Source organism: Protomyctophum parallelum (genome assembly GCF_964188405.1).
Source record: "Protomyctophum parallelum genome assembly, chromosome: 19".
Lineage (NCBI taxonomy): Eukaryota > Metazoa > Chordata > Actinopteri > Myctophiformes > Myctophidae > Protomyctophum > Protomyctophum parallelum.
The window spans coordinates 13,407,209-13,428,613 of record NC_139717.1 but is presented as its reverse complement, the minus strand read 5'-3'; the positions used below and the strand labels follow the sequence as shown (position 1 = coordinate 13,428,613).

The window sequence follows — 21,405 nt, the reverse complement described above, 5'->3', positions numbered from 1 at the left end:
ACATACAAACATTTAGAGACATACAAATAGACATTTCTATGTAGCTAAAGAACAGAACAGGAATTCATCATATAGGAAGCAAAAAGTTCAGTTCAGATGAACAGCCGCGCATTTATGATTTCAGATTAGTTCAGCTGGTCATCGGCTACAGATGCTGCTGGTATAGCTGGGCGTGTGCATGTACTTACACTCACTAGAGGCAGACACACACACACACACACACACTGATGATGAAGGATTACAGTAATCTGTGCCATTTACTTGTAATTAGAGGCTAATACGGAGTCTCTTGTTTAGGGAACAGTGATGGATGATCTCTCTCCCGCTCTCTGCTTCTCTCTCTCTCTCTTTAATATCTCCTCCTTTGTAGTCTTTCCGTGTCTCTCTCTATCTCTGTCTCTTTTTCTCTGTCTCGAACCTCTCCCATGATTTTCTCTCTCTCTCTCATGCGCTCAATCTCTCTCCCTCCGTCTCCCACGCCCCTCTATCCCTTTCTGCCTCTTCTCTCCAACTACATTTCTCCCTCCCCCTCCCCCCCCCGTCTCCGTCTCCTTAGCCTAACTCCCTGATGTGCATCGTAGCGTTCCTGCTGTGTTTAAGACTTTCCAATCAAGGTCTCGTTCAGACGGAGTGAGCAGTAATTACACTCTTCTCTGTCTGACTGGAGTCATGTGGGACAATTCAACCAATCACGTGTCTTCTTGTGCCACTGGTGAAATGTCTGATACCGTTACCCGCTTAAAGGAGTAGCCCACCCAATAAATGACTTATTTTCTAGTACACACCACATGAAGCCTTGAATTCATGGAGAATGATTTAGTTGTTTTTTTGTAAAATGAAATTATTAATTGGCTTTGGAATCTGACAAAAACATAAAGATCGCCCACAAATTCAAGGCCTCATTGGTGACTCTAATTGATAGAGAATAAGTCATTCTTTAGGTGAACTATACCTTTAAGATCTATAAAGGTATGTTATAATTTGTCATACGAAAACAAAAACAGTCGCTGTGTTTTCAAGAGATTGAATCAAAAGATGGAAAGAGGAGGTGCTAGTACACACACACACACACACACACACACACACACACACAGGCACTCAACATACACGTGTGTGTATATATATAGTATATTGTCTCTGTCGGGTGGAAACCTCATATGTTCAAAACTGTTACTTTTCAGGGTTAAAATTCTAAAACAGATCTTTAAGCTCAAACATCACTTCGCGCCAAGTTTTGAGCTTGTTTTGATGCTTTTGTGTGATGCTGTAGTACGATCAAGTAGGATGTAGGATCATTTACGAAAAGGACACAAAATGATTGAGATAAGAGGTTTCTGGTTGAGTGAAACAGAGTGTGTGATGTGTCAGTAATTATAAGAGCAACCTCCATATGCTCCTCAGCCTCTACAAACAGTACTGTGTGTGTGTGTGTGTGTGTGTGTGTGTGTGTGTGTGTGTGTGTGTGTGTGTGTGTGTGTGTGTGTGTGTGTGTGTGTGTGTGTGTGTGTGTGTGTGTGTGTGTGTGTGTGTGGTTTTGCTGAGCAGACTTGCTTCTTCAGGCATCATCATCCATCACATTACACGTACAGTGCATGCATTTTCACCTGGGAACTGTCTGTCTGTCCTTCCGTCCGTCCGTCACATTACACTTAAGGTCCTTGCAGGCTGATGCGTTATTTGGCAATTTTCAGCCGTTTTTGTCTGCAGGGACCTTCACAGTACATGCATTCTCACCTGGGAACTGTCCATCCGTCTACATACTGTACATGAGCCTGACTTTGTGGAATAGAGGAATCGGTCCACAGTCCACACGTTGCAGCATATCCAAGGAAACGTAGAATTTGACCACAAATCCAAAAAAATCATGTATTCCAGGCAGGAAAATCTTCCTTAATAATAACTTTCAACATGCCGTCCATGTTTTGGGCATGCCATTGACACGTCTCAAAATAGTAGTATATTAAAATAGGGCTTGAGTGCTTTTAAGATCTTGTCTCTCGAGTCAGACTTATATACTATATATACTGTATACTGTGTAGTTCCAGACTATATAGCATTCTGTGATTGTGGAATAGTTGTCTGGCCACGCAAGACTAAATCTGTGTTTGTGTGCGTCTTCAGTCTGATTGACAGGAGAGGTCTGATCCAGCCAGACACGCCCCAGCCCGTCACCTCCCACTCCAACGGGAGCAGCCTCTCTACCTCCACACAGCTCCACACACACATGGTGCGTATTGCAGCATCTCCTCCTCCACACAGCTCCACACACACATGGTGCGTATTGCAGCATCTCCTCCTCCACACAGCTCCACACACACATGGTGCGTATTGCAGCCTCTCTACCTCCACACAGCTCCACACACACATGGTGCGTATTGCAGCCTCTCTACCTCCACACAGCTCCACACACACATGGTGCGTATTGTAGCCTCTCCACCTCCACACAGCTCCACACACACATGGTGCGTATTGCAGCCTCTCTACTTCCACACAGCTCCACACACACATGGTGCGTATTGCAGCATCTCCTCCTCCACACAGCTCCACACACACATGGTGCGTATTGCAGCCTCTCTACCTCCACACAGCTCCACACACACATGGTGCGTATTGCAGAACACCTGCTGACTGTGGGAGGCCTGCCTCCAGTTAGACCTGGCACAATTATTACATATAATCTCAATTATTTTCATGTCAAAAAAATGTCATACATTAGAAAATAGCGGAAATGTCTGATCTGTAGATATATATATTTTTTTTTTTCTTGTTTAAAAAAATTATGAATTTGTCAGTAATTTCTTTGTATATTTCAACGCATGTTGGACCAACGCATGTCGAGAGCAACGGGTGATTTGAGCCCTCCCTCTCTCTCTCTCTCTCTCTCTCTCTCTCTCTCTCTCTCTCTCTCACACTCTCTCAATTCAATTCAAAGGAACTTTATTGGCATGAGAAAATGTGCGTTTACATTGCCAAACGAAAAGTGGAACAAGACAATCAAAATAAAACAATGTATTTACATATAAATATTGAATATAAACTCTCTCTCTCTCTCCCTCCCTCTCACACAGTGTGATCAGGACCAGTGCATTCAGAGCACAAAGTTTGTGCTGCAGGCGGCCGCCACTCCTCTCCTCCACAGCGAGCCCTCCTCTGCCCTGGGAGGAGGGGGGGGCCCTGCCCCCGCCGCCAACAACAAGCCCACCTCCCTGGGGGGCCCCTGCGCGTACCTGGTGGCCCCCGGGGGCCTGCACCACCAGCCCTCGCTGCCCGTCTCCATGCCCACGCTCAACTGCGGCGGAGGAGGAGGAGGAGGAGGAGGAGGCGGCGGCCGTGGCGGCGGGGGAGGAGGAGGAGGCGACATGCTGTCGCTGCGAGAGGCGGAGATGATGGCGACACACTGTCACCACCACCACCTGCACCACCACCACCTCCTCCACCACCACTTTGTCAGCAGCCCCGAGGACACGCCCACCTCGCCGCCGCCGCCCCTGCCGCCGTGTGGCCACGCCCACATGCCGCCCCTCCCGCCGCACGTCCTGTACGACCCGGCCAGTCAGGACTCGCTGCACGAAGACTCTGTCCGAGGACTGGTCAAACTGAGCTCTGTCTGACGGACGCCACGTGTGTCTGCGTGTGTGCACGACACGTACACGTACACACACACGCGGTCACGCGCACACACACACACACACACACACACAATACTAGTTTTGAGGATATTCTTTTTGCCATTTTGAACCTTAACCATTTTGAACCTTAATATATATATATATATATATCCGACCGCTCATTAGTCCGACCCCTAACCATAACCGCACACGGACGCCACGGGGTTAGTGTTAAACACATCGACTACATAACCCGTTAAACCCACGTTTTATTCCATTGTATTTGTTTAATAATTATTATAGAAATCCGGCTTTGTCGTGGACATCGTGCCGAAAATAGCCGACCTACAAGCTCACTGATTGGCTAGGTTCAGTGCCAACTACTGTAAGTATAAAGGGCCGTTCACACTAAGCACTATAACTATACAAATATAGTTTAAAAAATGGTTCCAAGTCAAGTGGATGGCAGAGTTCACACTGACTATAAAACAAATATACAATGCTGAACGATGTAGTTATCGTTATAGTCGTAGTTCTCAGGCCTCATACACACGTAGAGAACGCATGTTCTGTGTTTGATGGCCGCCTCAATGCTTTTCCAATGGGAGTCACATGGTTTGACCAAACATTTGAGTTTGATTGCTGATTGCTGCCCCCTCCCCCCATCAAACATTAATGTTTGGTCAAACCATGTGACTCCCATTGGAAAAGCATTGAGGCGGCCATCAAACACAGACAGAACACAGAACATGCGTTTGATATTGTGTGTACTGTGTGTGTAATCAGACAGGATCTCTAACTGCAAACCAAACCCAACCGTAATTGTCAGCCTAAATCCCCAAACCTTTTTTTGTAACCGTTAACCTCTCTTGTGAGGACCAGGTACATTGTCCTCCTTTCTCGAATTCTACTGCACTTCATTAGACCCTCACAAGTATAGTAATTCAAACGCACGCGCGCAAACTCCAAGATGAACATATTTAGTTGATAAACTATTGGTCATGGATGTTAAACTGAACTCCTTGGGATACATACATACACAGAATGAAAGATGGCAGACAGGCTCCACAGTCCCTAAAAGGACTCATCAGCCACACTACTCCCTATATAAGCCTCCCCCCTTACAGATAATCACCCACACTACTCCCTATATAAGCCTCCCCCTTACAGATGTCCACTTCCACTATAGACCGATTCACAGAGGGGTGCCCTGGGCGCGGCCATTACTGAGGTGTAATCCATGGAGCAGGTGCTTCGTAGGCCAGGTGTAGCTAATCAGTGCTGCTGCTTAATGGTACACCTCAGTAATGGCCGCACCCAGGCAAGCCTCTGTGAATCGGTCTATAGAGTACTCCCTATATAAGCCTCCCCCTTACAGATATCCACTTCCACTATAGAGTACTCCCTATATAAACCTCCCCCCTTACAGATGTCCATTTCCACTATAGACTGGTCCAAGGATTTTTCCTTTTCTGCAATGGATTTTTGATTATTTCCGGAAAATCAGCTCTCTGTTAAATAAGGGTTCACAAGTACACGTTTTGTTCCGCAACATTATCTTCACAAAGGAACGCCCGTTATATGAATTTTGAGGCTTAAATGCAATCACCACGAAGTGAAAAGCTAATGTTAGCACTTTATGAGCAAACTACGACTCTGTTCCTTGTCTTGAACGTCACCACCGTTGCGTGTGTGTTCAAGACGTGTAATGTCCCTGACTTAAGACTCGTAAAAACTTGAGTGGGATTATATTTACTTTATGTCGTAGAACAAAACGTGACAAGCTTGTCTTAACCACAGACCTGATTTCAGGCATTTAACCAAAAAATAAAACAAACAAATTAATTAATTTCTGGGGGTTTTGGAACTCCAAACTTCAGCACTCTATTGACACATGTTTTCATAAATGACTCTCCATCTGTGTCACAACAGTTGCCAGGATATACTATACGGCATCACCTCCAGCCTCTCTCTCTTTTCAGACTCTTATAGCTGGTTGACAGTAAAATAAAAAAAAGCTGATTCAGGTTGAGTTTTTTTGGTCCACTCATACACAGCCTGTGCCAAATAACATACTGCAGTGCCAAATAAACCTTACCTTTTACCTTTATTTAGCCGATGCTCCTCCTAGCCAGAGCTTCAAGCAAAACAAGTATGAGATTAGCAACATGCTAACGCTGGACATCAATCACAGTGCAATCATGAAGGTTCGAACTTGTGATCTTTCAGTTACAGCAGTGGTTCTCAACCTTGAGGCCGTGACCTTGTGACCCCACAACATAATCCCATTTCAACTGGGGACCCCTACCCTGACAAGCACTTGGAATTGTAGGAGTCGAGGCATTACATTTAGTTTGACTCGGTCCCACGGATAAATATTGTGAAATACAAGCTCAAAAACTGGTGAAAATTTCATTTGACAGCATGACCAATGTTTGACAAGTTTTTATAATATAGTAATTTGTTGTTTACCTTTGATGTTTTATTTTCTTTCTTCTGTATTATTATTATTAAGTTGTCACTTCAATGTGATCTGGAGACACCTCGAAATCATGTGGGGTCCCCACATGATAGGCCGGTGTTGTTTCTGTAGGAGGCTATTTCATTCCGGACGACAAAGTATATAGGGCTTAAAGGAGAATTCCATGCTAGAATGCTTTCTTACCTTTCTTTTTAGTTGTTACGTCCCCACCAAAGAGGTCCAGGTGTTTTTTTGTGCAAAAGCTCCTTATTGGCTATTTCCCCTACCATAAGCGCTCAATCAATTGCATTGAATTGAATGGGAATTGAATGGGGCTATGGGGTGTTGTGCTATTTCGCTTATTTCCATCGAAATAAGTAGTAAACTGTGCCGCTTGGGATATTATTTACATTATAAAGAGAGGATATATACAATTCTTTTTAAATTTTGAGCGATGGAAATAAGCGAATTAGCACAACACCCCATAGCCCCATTCAATTCCCATTCAATTCAATTCAATGCAATTCATTTAGGGCTTATGGTAGGGGAAATAGCCAAAAAGGAGCTTTTGTACAAAATAACACCTGGACCTCTTTGGTGGGGACGTAACAACTACAAAGAAAGGTAAGAAATGGAATTCTCCTTTAAGTGGTTAAACTAAGCTCCCACATGAGGTTTGATGATAATGGTCTAGTTAGTATATGCTATGCCTCCGAACACATCAAGACATACGTACGTACCTAAAATGTACTTGAGAAAGTATTTTGGAAATGTTTTCTGTTGACAGTGTCTGATACAATGTGCCATAAATAGGAAAACATGATATTGTGCAAAAAACAAAGGACATAGTTTTCCTTAATTAAATGTATAAGACCAGTGTAAAGCACCACTATAACTTTTTAGTATACTATATATATATATATATATATATATATATATATATATATATATATATATATATATATATATATAGATAACAAAAAAAACATCGCATGGATGCACCTGGGACGTATCCTCAGTGATGTATCCTGAGGTCAACGGGGTTTCGGGTCTCGCAACATCATACCCCTCACTCAGGCGACCCAGCCGGGAGTGATCAAGTCCCGACTTACGTCCCAGTAGCTACCCTCAATCAGTCCCATTAGGGAAAAACCAGGGGCACACAATCCGTTGGAACTACTCCAGAACTACTCTGCCAGGGCTGGGAGGTACACATCTGGCACATATATACAGTATATATATATATTTATATCATACTGTGTCCCACAAAATGATGAAGTTACAGGTTTAAGCAATAACAATCATCATTCCATACATGTATAGACTCAGGGGGGTCCCCGAGGGTTTGACTGTATTACTATGTATAGGATACAATGAGTTTCATCCTGGCATTTGCCAAGGCACCAAGACAGAACTGCTGGACATGCTTGCAGAGAGCGATTATTTGTGTCCAAACTAAGTGACCACTGATATCCCAAACTATATAGTGCTGCTTTAAATGATGATGACGAATCCATTCAATTGACTCTGCATAAGTGTAGTCCTCAAACTGTAGGGTTTCCAGAAGGTGGAGGCTAGCCATTTCCTGTTCCCGTTCTTGTTTCCCATAGCTTTGTTTGATTGGCTCGGCTCTGCAGAAGATTTGAGCTGGAAGCGCATGCTGTCTCTGTCAGGTGGAAACCTCATATTTCCTAAACTGTTGCTTTTCTGGATTCAAATTCAAAATCTGTAAAAGTAGTACCCCTTGAGATACAATATCTCGTTTTCGAGAGGGTCCACACGATAAGACACCTTTAAGTGTGTTTCTTTTCAGAAATTAGTAACTGAAGTACAATTAGATTCTACATTTACTATTTCAGTGTGTGACAAATCATTTCAAACTTAAAAGTGGCTATGCCATACTCATGGCACATTCTAGCAGAACAAAAACCAAACAAAAATCACTTCATGAGCTTTGTCGTAAAATAGCCGATCCACATGCTAACGCTGTGCGATGTGCTGCCTATAGATCGGTGTACACCATCATACGATGCCATATAAATCAGGCTTTAATCCACCCTAATCTTGGTTATAGCATTCCACTTCATTGAGTGTTTCACTAACGCAACAGGGTTCGCTGGTTCCATGCCCTGTGTGTTGCTCTAATACAGGGGTTACCAAACTTTGTGTGCACCCCTTGTGGTGCGGATGCCCTCTAGGGGTGCGTGACAGAGTAATGGCGTTTTTTATGGTGTTATTTAACACTAACGCCAAAATCATGTAAAACACTGTTGTAAGAAGCTGCTGTAGAAGAGTCTACAGCAGCTGCATGTCTCTCAGTGCAGTGACATTCTGTGATTATTTGCCATAATCATATTAAAATAATGTATAATTTACGGCCAAATACAACAAGACTGAGCATTGGGGTGCACACCAGAGCTGTCAGGAGGTAACAGGGGGTGCACGGCCAAAAAGGTTTGGGGACTGCTGCTCTAATACAGCGTCACGCTAAATACTGCCAGAGTTCAGAAGAGTTTCATTTCTGCAGGGGCAATGCATTCTAAACATTATGCACTATATGAGAACGCAGGTTGGCTTGTGTGTTGTTTATATCGTGGTTCCACTGTAAATGAACGGAGAAGAAGTCGAAAGAATAGTCCCTTTTCAAGAGGTCCCATTTGATAAATAATCCCATCAGCCTTAGAATTCTGATGTTGCCGGTTTGCGTGTCGTATTATTCTAAAACCTTGTTCAGTTCAGACTGCAGAATATCAAATCTGATCTCCTAAAGATCAGATCAGATGGCTGTTATTTGCAATCAGATTGGATGTTTACTCGCAATGCTTTGTGAGACTGTAGATCGGCTACTTTTGATGAGAGATACTGTCGTACAGCAAAGTATAAATCGGGCTTCAGTGTCCAAATAGTGTCCAGACTGAGACATGCGATTATTTAGAAGATTTTAATCACATTTCAAACCACCTAAGAATGTGGTTCATATATATATATTTTTTAAATCCAGTTTCCATGTTAGTTTTATGGTGTTCAGACTTCAGATACAAACCAATCTGATTCCAATCCGGATTTGGGCTGTCAGTGTGAACATAGCCTATCGTCTCTGTCGGGTTGAAACCGCATTATGTCATTTCAGGATTTAGGGGGAAAAGAGTAGCAGATCTACAAGCTCAAAACGTGTCACTTTGCGCCACGTTTCTTGTAGCCTATATCTGCTACATTTCATGATTTTCATGCTGTAGTGCGATCAAGTAGGGTGTTAATTTATGAAAAAACACAAAAAGTTAAAACGTGGAGAGAGGTTTCTGCCCGGCAGCAACGATATTTCTGATGACGCTCCATCTTAGTAAACGGACATTAAGCCTTTGCGCTTTTCAGAGAACATCTGGATGCTGTTTGGAGGCAGAGTCTGTCCAACCAGTGCCACACTTTGTACCGCAGTCTATAAAATGTGATGATGCCAAATCATGATGACGTGCCAAGAGACTCATTGACTTCCGGCTGTTACTATATACGCACCGAGTGGATGTCAATAAATTCACTACTTTTTATCTACAAATGTTGCAAGACTGGTTCATTTACGTATTGTAACTTAGCTCTGTGGTTCTGAAGTCAGGGTCTGGGTAGCCTCGGAAACCCAGACGTTTTTATTTCCAGGGAGAGAAAAAAAGTCTGGGTCTGAGTCCACTTCAATTCGGCATAGAGTAGCGCAAATATTGCTCACTCTCTGCTGATTTCTGGTCGTCTGCACCTTTGTTAAATTGACACACACACACGCAGACATGTATACACACACACTCCTCTCTCTCTCTGTCGCTCTAAGTACACTCAAAAAAGTAAAACAATCGCCTTGTAAGTACGACTATTAAAAAAAGGTATATTAGCTTAATAAAATCTGTGAATATCACTTATGGGATCCTTTTAGTTGGATATACAATAATTATTGAGTAAAAATCCAACTGTTATTTGTGAGTTAAATGTACATCTATTGTTTTAGTTAATTTCATGAAAATAAATGAGTATATGCCAAACTGGTAATATTGGTCAAATATATATACAAGTCTCAGTAAGTTTCCATCATAATATTTGAGAATGGAGTAATCATACAGATCAGTTTGAAGAAATGTAATTATTACTCATTCCTACCCAATATTATTAGTAGATACGGTATCTACTAATAATATTGGGTTGAAATGATCTAAGATACCCATTAGACACGCCTACCTGCCTCTTATTGGCCAGAGTTCATAACAGCGATGAAAGCCGGACCGATACGAGTCATCCCGAGTGGCAGGCTGGCAGCCATTACAAAATTTACAGCAGAAGCAGCAGCTGAGCCGCGCCACGCAAGTGAAGTTACAAGAGAAGTTCTCCTTCATGGTAAGTAGCCAGCTATCAAATGTTAATTAAATGTTGACCGTGTCTTCATACTTTTTTTTTGGACCGGACTAAAGCCATGGTTTACATGACGCTCGTATAGGGCTAGCAAAACTAACAACTGTCAAGACTAAAGAGTGCATGCTAATTTTCATTCAGCCCCACCATAACGTAACGCCTGTGGTCGTCGACACTATACACATAAACTACACATGTTTCAGCCATGTACATATACACAATATCATGTTAAAATGCATAGAATAGCCTACACATTATTTGCGAGGGAAAGTTCGCGCCGAACGGGAAGGGCTCAGGGCTGCATGGTAATTGTAGTTCATTTGACTTACGATTGTATGTATGGCTCACTGAAAGAACTATCAAAATGGCCGCTATAAACGCGGGCTTATTTATTATGTTGAATTCTATGCTGTAATACTAAACTAAACATGCTTCATCTATACAGTAAACGTTAGACGATAAGCTTGTTGTTTTGCGGTGCCTGCGTGCGGTTCATGTTTTACGTAGACCAGCAGTATAGGCTATAGGCTTGAGCTTTTAGAAATATTACTTTTGCTAAGGGGGACATAGACCAACAGGGGAGCCCACGACGGGACGGACGGCCGCGACCGGGCGTCGCTTAACGGGGGAGGATCATGAAGAAGTGACGCTGAGGAAGCGACGCCATGGGCCGTCGGAGCCCCCCCTAACCGACCGCAATAGGCGGAACGGGCTGGCGGGGCTGCGATATTAAACATTTTTCAGGGAGAACTCTTGGGGCCTCTACGCAGCTGCGTAGTTTGCGGTAGAATGCGGTGAATAAATCTGCAGGCAGGGTCAGACAGTGCAATTACATGTGGACATTGTCATCCAACACAATCATTGGAATTATAAACTGCATGTAACGAAATGCATTTAGATCAGTGCTAAATGTCTGTTAGCAAAAGTAATCATTCTAAAAACTCAAGCCTGCTTGTGAGCTTGTAGATGAGCTATATTTCCACATTTATGTTTTTAAAGTATACGGTGTAAAGTATACAGTTTAATGTTGGTTAATGTTTGTTTTGTAGACTGTTGAATAAATCACTGCAGCCAAGAGCCAACATCAGACAGAGTGGACATTGTCAACTATAGCCTGTAAGTCCAGTATCATTAAGGCATTTTATGTACTAGCCTACTACTAGCCAACTTCTTATGCTGCAATCACACTGGCAGATGCAAAAGATACAAAGCTACAAACATTGGCTGTATCTTCATGTCGCTCACTTCCATTACAAAATAATAGTAGACTAGACTGTATCTTTGCATCTGTCCGTGTGACTGTGATCGCAAGATTAGGTATTTGACTATTTATGGACTAAAGTCCTGTATAAAAATGTATGTTGCTTTGTCTGATCATGTGCATGTCTGCATATTTGTCTGTAGACTCTGTAGGCATCAATGTCTGGCTCCTTCTCTGTTTGATTCTCCTTCCCTGCTGCTGCCAACAATAAAGCCTCACCACTGCTTGACCTGGGTTCCAGGAGGTAACAACCGTAAAAAACACACACAATGTATTCATAATTTCATATATACATCGTTGCTGTTGGGCAGAAACCTCATATCTCCATATTTCAACGTTTGATGTTTTGTCACCAATACTACAGTGTCTGCACAAAAGTAACAATAAATAGCCGGTCTACAAGCTCACAGCATGTCTCATTGCGTTGTGTGCATGCTTGTAAATCTGCTATTTCAGCTTTTTGGGGGTTTTAAACTATTAGTCTTTCTGTTGCATTTATAAATATTGAATCAATGAAAAGTATTGACAAGAGCTAAGGATTGAACAGTGTGCCTGATGGGAAATTAACAGGGTTTCATTTTTGTGTATTTAGTCTTATTTTCTACTGTCCATGTCTTCCAGCTCCACCTCAACTCTTTGTCTCCCGGTATGCTGTCCTCTCTGCCTCCCGGTGGCTGTCCCCCAGGGCCAGGCATCTAGACTCATACAGACAGCAATTGAACAGTCTGGACAAACAAGTGACTGGATACCTTACTGGTAGGACACTGTTTAATAATTGTTTTACAACCTTTCTATACAGTTATTCAACTATATTCCTGAAACATTGTGTTGCAGATAGTATTCATTTACCACTGCGTTGTCTGCTCGCTTAAAGTAGCAATAAATAGCCGATCTACAAGCTCACAGCATGTCTCATTGTGATGCGTTGTGTGCATGCTTGTAAATCTGCAATTTCAGCTTTTTGGGGGTTTTAAACTATTAGTCTTTGTGGCATTTATAAATATTGAATCAATGCAAAGTATTGACAAGAGCTAAGGATTGAACAGTGTGCCTGATGGGAAATTAACAGGGTTTCATTTTTGTGTATTTAGTCTTATTTTCTACTGTCCATGTCTTCCAGCTACACCTCAACTCTTTGTCTCCCGGTATGCTGTCCTCTTTGCCTCCCGGTGGCTGTCCCCCAGGCATCTAGACTCATACAGACAGCAATTCAACAGTCTGGACAAACAAGTGACTGGATACCTTACTGGTAGGACACTGTTTAATAATTGTTTTACAACCTTTCTATACAGTTATTCAACTATATTCCTGAAACATTGTGTTGCAGATATTATTCATTTACCACTGCGTTGTCTGCTCGCTGCCTTATATGAACACAGCTGCTTCAATAATTCTTCCCTGTGTAATATTTTGATCCTTGAGGAGGATAATTAAAATGTTGAATCATTGAGATTTTACAGTTGGGACTCAGTAGATGTAGTTTATCAGTGATATGGATTTGAGTGGTGCCTGACGGCTCCAACTGCTATGTCCATATGTATGTCCTGATGAGTACGAATTGGGGTTGATTGGGCTGATTCAGGTCACACACACAGCAGCCATAGTACAGTGTACAGTACGAGTTATACTGTAGAGTATGAGTTGTACAGTACAGTACGATGCATATAGTTGCATCGCTCAGTTCACACAGGTGTGATTTTTATAGATTAGTTGGTATGACAAATATTAGTCAAACTCATTTTTGAAAGAAACATTACATCAGTCTGTTGGTTCCCTGTTAACACCTAGTGTATCTCTTCTAGATGAGCGTCAAGGATGTAAAGGAGAGATGGCTGGCCTTGTTTGATGCTTCACAAGTGAGTAAATTGGATTCTTGTAGCAGGGTTCAACAGAAATGACATCCTGCATGTGACACACATTTACATTGTATTTAACCAATTGTACCCATTCCTGGAGCAACAGTGGTGGAAAATGGATGTACAAGATCACAATGTGTTTTGTTTTTCTCCCTTCCCCTCATCTGTTTTTCAGGTCAGCGCAGAGTTCAAGTTGATCACTACAATGAAGCTTGAGCCGAAATTCATGGAGATGTTGGACCTCCACACACCTAAACTGGACCTCTACACACCTAAACTGGACCTCTACACACCTAAACTGGACCTCTACACACCTAAACTGCTGTCCATGTTCCAATCTAAGAGAGGTGCTGTAGGAGAGCCACATCGGGCAAAGAAGAGTGCTCTGCTTCAGGTAATAAACCATTTAGACCTGAGGATGATTCTTAAAAACGGCTTCTAAATCAGAAAATAGCAGATATGCAAGCTCACATTGCATCTCACTGAAGTCTGTGAACTTGCAGATCTTCTATTCTCGGTATTCATTCACTTTAAAAAGCTAGAACAAAGTTTGTGTTGTAATTTCCTTGACATGTTGTAACTTCACATGCGGGTGAGAAATGTTCCTCATTGACTTCCACTGTAGTATCTTGCCTGTAACGCAAACCTGTCAAATGTCCTAGATCAGTCCCATTAAGTTAATTACGATCACTTACTTTAGATACTAATGTATCCTAAACAGTCATCACTATGTCTCTGTCCTGTCCATTCCCTGATAGACGAAATGCATGTCTTAATAGTCTTGTCAGTACTAAACCCCTCTTATTCCTAAACTTCTTTGCTTTTTTACTATTTTGAAAAACATTTTTGTTCATTTAGATTGGCTAGTTGACCAATTTTGTTTTTCAAAAGAGTAAAAAAGGCAAAGAAGTTTCGGGATAATGTGTTTAGCACTGGTGGAAATGGGGCCCTAAATGCTAAAACTGTGTGCAGACAATTGAAACGGTAGACTTTAAAGTTGGTAAACAAAAGCCCAGCTTGAATGTGCAAAGTAATGCATTGTATTAAGGATAAAACTTTGTCTGCAGAGTGGAAACCCCATACAGCTAACCAGAGGAATCGTGATCAAGTGCCTCATCGACCATCTGGGAGAAGAGCCTGGTGCCCTGATCAAGGACGTTGAAGTTAGTAAAATAAAGTATTTAACAATTTGTAGTTTTAACTAATGTCATCATCATGGCTAATTGTGAGACAATATCTCAAACGTGCCAAGAACGGCAGAGTGAGGAGCTTGTTTTGTGAGAAAGTGTCCAGAGAATCAGGTTGTGAGATGGCATGTCTAGTGCTACTGCAGTTCAGACATGTGTTCCTACATACTAAGTAAGGTCACGATACACTCAGGTCTGCACTGCACATGGATACAAGTTCCATAGCAGCATAGACGGCAGCATGTCTTAATTATGGAAGCATGTTGTACAGCAAAAATAGCAGATCTACAAGGTCACAAATTGGCAATAGAATACATGTTTACAAGCTTCTTCCATGAACATGAATGGTCTCAATCTGGCCTCAATCTGTGATTTCTTCAACTGGTTGGCAGCAAACGTTTTCAATTGCAAACTCAAGACACTGACGGAGGTCCCACCCAGAGCAGGGAATTGTGCAACAGTAGTAACTGTTTAGAATGATAATACCGTGAACATCATCATTACGTTTTCATTCATGAGATTCTATTTTTACAATGTGTGCAGGATGCTGGTGTCGATGTAGAAGAGGAGTTGTCGGGGGAACTGATGACTATCTACAGTCTGCAAACTCAATCACCAGCTGCTGATGTAGGTATTGTTATTGAGGGCATCCCTGTCCTCAACAACCTCGGCGATATTAGCAGAGCCTGCTGCTATCTCCTGGGACTGACCTACGTGTTTGACTTGAAGTACCCCAAGAAGTTCAAATACATCTTGGAGGTTTTTCAAAAGGTACTGCTTGGACTAGACCCTCAACAGCTTACACCCAAAGTGCAGACACTGAAAAACTGTCTGCTTGGCTAGTGTCCTGACTGACAACTTCAGTTTGAATGTTTTCAGTGGAAACAGATTAGTAGGGAACCACATCACATACGACACTGACTGATACTGCACTGTTCAAAAGGAAAGCCTATTGTATAAAGCATACAGCAGCATGTCAGATCTGTGCGTCTGACAGACTTGTTTTGAAGTGGAGGTGCTTATGTGTACACAGTGCATATAGCCAATTAGAATGTATTAATCTGTACAAACCTCACCGATAGACAGTAAAACGTTATTTTTATTTTTTCTATATTAAGAAATTCTTCCCCATTTGACCTTCCTGCTTTTTCTTTTTTTTTCTTATACAGTAATGGGTTATTGATTGCTCCAAGCACATTACTTTAAAAACTAACATTTGTTGCTTAAAGGGCCACAGTTCTTTTATACTTAATGTTCATTTGTCTGGGTCTTGTTAAATAATGCTTTTGGGGTTCATGTTTTTCGGTGCTGTACAATTTTACAACTACACCAGGTTTTAATTGTATGCGTGTTGGCTGTTGACCAACTATACTTTCAATATGGTGTCTGCATGTGACCATAGATGAATGTTTTCAAAAAAGAATGGCAGCTATTTTTGCTATGATGAAGTAGCCTATCAAATTGTGTGTGTGTGGTATAGATAATCAAATTGTGTTTTCAGGTGTGTGCGCATGTTTGTAGATCGGCTAATTTGGGTGCTAGACACCGGCATGTAGGCAAATTAATTAACCTAAACCTAAAATGTTTATGTCAAGTATAGTGTGACGTGTGTGTGTGTGTGTGTGTGTGTGTGTGTGGGGGGGGGGGGTAGACAATCAAATTGTGTGTGTGCGTGCGCGACTGCGCGTGTGTGTATACGGTATAGTTTCGGTGGGACACCGGCAGGTAATTCATTAAACCCAGCCTTGACTAAAAAAAAAAGTCAAATGACCATCCTATCATGTTTGTCCTCTCAACTATAGTGTGCGTGGACTTTTGTTTTGTTTTATTTACCTGCCATAGTAGGAAATGTTTAATGTTCTTAAAATGTATTTGCTGACATTGTAATTTGCACATTGTTTCGTGTGGCCAGACTGTTTCCTCCCATACAGTATGTGAATGTTTAATACTTGAATGTTCACTTTGGTCAATTAAAAACGTACTTATCTGTATAATTGCATTGTGTATTCTCTTTGACAAAGGTAAATACAGAATTCCTTTTTGATTAAAATACTATGAGTTGAATACAGTTAAAATATTGAGTAAATGTAACGCATATATTTTATTAAATCATACACTCGTATATAGTTAAATCAACCTATCAATTTCAATCCCATATACTCAAATTTATATGTAATTTTAACCTAGGTTTTCTAATGCATATTAAGTTTATCTACTCAATTATTGTCATTTCAAGGTGCTAATGCATATTAAGTTTATCTACTCAATTATTGTCATTTCAAGGTGCTAATGCATATTAATTTTATCTACTCAATAATTGTCATTTCAACCTGCTTTAATATATTACTTGCACTTACTTAATTTTTAAGGTAGATTTTACTTGATTTCATAGCAGTCAAGTTTACTCGATAATTAAGGGTGTAAAAATGATTCACCAATATATTTGGGTAGATAGTAGTTTCTGTTTTCTGAGTGTAATTAGTCTCATGTCGCGCAGCTGCGCATAGTTTCTCCCGGCGGATCCTGCCGGGAGCTGCCTATGCCATAAAATCACCTGTGTGAACCGAGTGGTGCAACTCCCCTCTCCCCCCCCCCCCCCCCCTCCTCTCTCTCTCTCTCTCTCTCTCTCTCTCTCTGCTCAGCTTTATTATGGATATCAATGAACCTAGACAGTCAGTAGTTGGATTTGCGTCCAGCAGGTGGCAGCCATGTCACATACTTCTCTCTTTCCAATTTCACGCATGCGCACACCACTCGTGCTCATGACGGATACCCACATGATACCCACGGACATTCCTGATTGTAGGAGTGGTTGCACCACTCAAAAACATAGGTGAGTTCCAGGCTAGGGTCTGGGTGACCCCAAGGAATCCTTGGAGGCGTTCCAGGAGGTCCCAAACTAAATTAGCTAAATCCCCGGCTATTTAAAAAATGGTAGATATCTCGTATGTCGTGAAGAAACCACCCAACTCCAAATTCATTTTTCAGGAAATTAAAAATATATTTTTTTCAGGAAATTAAGAAAACATTATATTTTGAAAAGAAAGCAATACTGCCACATCAAAGTTGGTTTTACTTGCATGAGTAAAATCCAAAACCCAAAAAATGGAGTTGGGTGGTTTCCTCCCGACAGCAACGGAGATATATAGGCTATGGCACGAAAACGTTTGTATTGTATTGGCTCTGTAGGCAATACAATAGTCTGATGGCCTGGTATTTCTCTCTCCTTGTCCTATTTTTCTGTCTGTCTTTCTTCATCCCATTGGTACCAGACCAATCAAACTTTGAATTGCACATCTGCATTGACAATTGGCATACTGTGTGATATAGCCTAGTGGGGAGCGCATTTTCCACTTTTCCTCAATTTCAGCTGTTTATTAGCATTTCCGTGAACTCCTGTGTTTAGAGACGGGGAGTGACTCAGAGGATTTGTGCCAGCGTTAATCAGGGTTAGGCTTCTTATTTCATGTCTCTGCTTGCAGTTCAAAGGTTTGTCGAATGTGAGCTTAGCCTAGCTTAACTCAGCTATTGAATGTCTATGAGATCAAGCAACAGCTCCAGCTTCCTCTTCAATGATGGATTGCTGGTCTAACAAATCTTCACAACGTAACTGATTAATTAATTAAGTTGTTTTTTGAGTGGTGCAACCCACTCACTACCTGTGAGTGGGGACTGTTGGCTGATGAATGAATATCAACATCCTAATACATCCTGATACTGGGGGGGTCCAATTATGACAGGCAATTCCTGTATATGACCCCCCCCAGTCAAAAAACACTTTGTTTGAAGTAGACACTCATGCTTTCCAAGGTGTGATTTGGGCTGGGAGGAGGAGTAGGACTAAGGCCCTATATGTCCTCTCTGGGGTGGGGGGGGGTACTACCTGTGAGTGGGGAGTGTTGGCTGATGAATGAATATCAACATCCTAATACATCCTGATACTGGGGGGTCAAATTATGACAGGCAATTCCTGCTGTCAAAATATGACCCCCACACAAACACACGCACATATTAACTGTATATATGATAATTTCGGGTGTGCCAGTACAGTACAGTGACAGTACAGTACAGTAGAGTAGAGGGACTGCAGCACGGTAACTCTGTCATTTCTCAACCATTTCGGACGCGGGGCGGGGCGGCACGCCGGAACCGGCCCGGGCCTCTGGGCACATTCCTGGGGGTTTTTATAACTTTATTTATAGGATTTTCAATTTTGATAGATAACCCTACATATACCCCACCCTCCCCAGTTCCCTCACAGAAGAAGAAGACAACAACAAAAGCAACAATAATAAAACCAGAAACCATGATAATAATAAACAGGTAATAAAGAATTAAGTTGTTTAATTTCTCTATTGCACTGTGGTAATTTAAAGGATGTACCTACACTAGGGTGGAAGTTGGCAGTGGCACCATCCTCAGGCAGTGGTTCTCGAACTTTTCTCAACCTCATCTGAAAATGTTTTGTGCCAGTGAACCCCAGAAGAGAATAATTGTGTTTAAAAAAAATTATATATATTAAAATAAAAATAATATCTGGAACATTACGTAAGAAAATGTCATGATGTGTAACTTCCTTCATGAATTTAACTGCAGGAGGACAGATCATGGATGCCTTTTTCATGTCTCTGACTCTCTGCTATTGTGTTTAAAGGCTTGTCGAATGGCGAGCACACACTGATTAAAAATGCATCCATAATTAAGAGTCAAACTCATTCTATTTATTTTATTAAAGGACCAAGCAGTCCCAGTTAATAAAGTATTCAATAGATAGGTAGATCGATAATAAAAAAAACATTGATAGATACAATAAAAACAGTCTATCTCATATTTTTATAGATAGAAAGATATGGATGAATGGATGTAGAGAGAGATGAGATGCAGAGATGGATTAAATAACATAAGACTATAAGTGCCTCATCATCGTCATCTGTGTCATTGTTGTGTTATTACAGGTATTATTGTTATTCAATTGGATGTTTATAGAGGTGAGTCACTATAACGCTTATAACGGGGGCCAATCATCTCATCATGACAACCAAGCTATGGAAGTAATTGAAGTATAGCCTATAGGAGTCATTTAAACATGTTTGTGTGTGTGTGTGTGTGTGTGTGTGTGTGTGTGTGTGTGTGTGTGTGTGTGTGTGTGTGTGTGTGAGAGAGACGCAACTTGGCCTGTTGCAGCGCCACCATGAGGCTGATTTTAAAACTGTCAAGTGGCATTTCTTCCTCAGCCTATAGTGGGAATAGGCATGCACGGCTTGGGAAGCCGTGGATATGCACGGCTTGGGATACACAGCCATGTCTTCCTTCCCAGAATGCATTTCTTTCATGTGGATTCCAAGGGATTTGATTTCCCAAAAGTTGTAACTGATCTGACAGTGCCTGTTCCTCTCCGACGCTGATGTGCATCACTTCAATGTCCACAACTTCAGTTATGATATTTAGCGTGGTGACTTCTCCTTGCACCAGCCATCCAAATACACTTTCCAGTGCAACTATAGTCCTTCATTCAGTCTCTCCATTTTTCCTGTGACCATTTTCCAATATTGGTCTCCGCCAATTAGGACTCCTAATTCCACTGCAACCATCCCTATGATGGCTATGATGGGTACATCTGCTATGGGCCCAGCTCCTTATCTTTCCGTTTGGCGCTTTAATCATAGAAGAGCTCAACTTGGGTGTTTCCAATAAATGGACTTCAATGCTTTGATTGTTCTTAATATTTCGCAAGCTATCTACCTACCTACCTATACCTACCTACCTACCTACCTACCTACCTACCTACCTACTTACTTACTTACTTATACTTACTTAACATCTTCCCCCAAATCAGAGGGAGTTCCCTTTGGCTTAGTCGTTAGTCGTCCAGCCAAAGCCTTTCATACACATTTGCTTGGAGGCATACCAAGGACTGGGAGTCTCAATCACTCCATCTAGTGGACAAAAGAAACACCGGCGCAACTTGGTGAAAAGATGGCATTGATGTTGTGCTTTTGAAATATGAGAAAAAAGGAAATGTTTCTTTGTATATTGATTTTGGTCTATTTGGAGACATGGAGTAGGCCTAATTGTTTGCTAAATATTGTGGAAATGAACCGTATCTCCTTAGTTTACGCAGTAAAATCAGGGTACTACTACTAACGTATATATAGCCTAATTAGTTTTTCTCTTCAAAATTGAGAAAACAAGAAAATATCATATTTTATTATTCAACCTAAAATGAAACAACAGAACACAGGCCTGTTTGTGTGATTTCCAATGTTTACAGACATTCAGAATAAGTCAGAATAACGAACCAAAATCCTTCAAAATCGGTTACCATATTCTGAATTCCCATTTCCAAAAAAGAGGACAAACGCGTGCGTGCGTGCATCGTGTCATGCCGCGCGTGCGTGTGCATGTGTCGTTGGTGCACAACATTTTTTTTAACTCACGGTACCAATACTTTATAATAAAATATTTAAGTAGGCCTATTTGATTATCCCTATCCGCTTCAATGCAAATATAAAATAATACTCCTCTTCAAGTCACGTGGTGGTGCTTGCTTTGCTCAGAGCCTTTGCTTTTGGGGGGGGGGGGGGGGGCGCATGCGCTGTCGCAACGACATCCGGGGGACTTTTAGTACAAGGATGAACGCCAA

General features: G+C 41.6%; 2 protein-coding genes across 2 annotated transcripts in view; both read left to right on the top strand.

The window, feature by feature from the left end:
- LOC310876727 (palmitoyltransferase ZDHHC14-like) overlaps positions 1-4,731 on the top strand; it is a 30,545-nt gene extending 25,814 nt beyond the window's left edge. The window contains exons 8-9 of the mRNA XM_083790349.1: positions 2,122-2,227; positions 3,069-4,731. Coding sequence (XP_083646475.1) covers positions 2,122-2,227; positions 3,069-3,611 — 649 coding nt within the window. The 3' untranslated portion in view covers positions 3,612-4,731. The remainder of the gene's footprint in view (positions 1-2,121; positions 2,228-3,068) is intronic.
- A 7,663-nt stretch (positions 4,732-12,394) lies between these two features.
- On the top strand, positions 12,395-16,177 carry LOC310877167 (uncharacterized protein). Its single transcript, XM_083790904.1, has 6 exons — positions 12,395-12,456; positions 12,840-12,949; positions 13,522-13,575; positions 13,751-13,969; positions 14,643-14,738; positions 15,306-16,177. The coding sequence occupies exons 3-6, from the start codon at positions 13,522-13,524 to the stop codon at positions 15,603-15,605; spliced, it is 669 nt and encodes a 222-aa protein (XP_083647030.1). The 5' UTR covers positions 12,395-12,456; positions 12,840-12,949; the 3' UTR covers positions 15,606-16,177.
- Positions 16,178-21,405: the final 5,228 nt, after the last annotated feature.

Bases quoted from the DNA above. Each gene is read 5' to 3' on its own strand.
- LOC310877167 (XM_083790904.1), top strand. From the start codon at position 13,522: ATGAGCGTCAAGGATGTAAAGGAGAGATGGCTGGCCTTGTTTGATGCT. The intron at 13,970-14,642 runs GTAATAAACCAT...CTTTGTCTGCAG, and splicing joins AGAAGAGTGCTCTGCTTCAG to AGTGGAAACCCCATACAGCT. The intron at 14,739-15,305 runs GTTAGTAAAATA...CAATGTGTGCAG, and splicing joins CCCTGATCAAGGACGTTGAA to GATGCTGGTGTCGATGTAGA.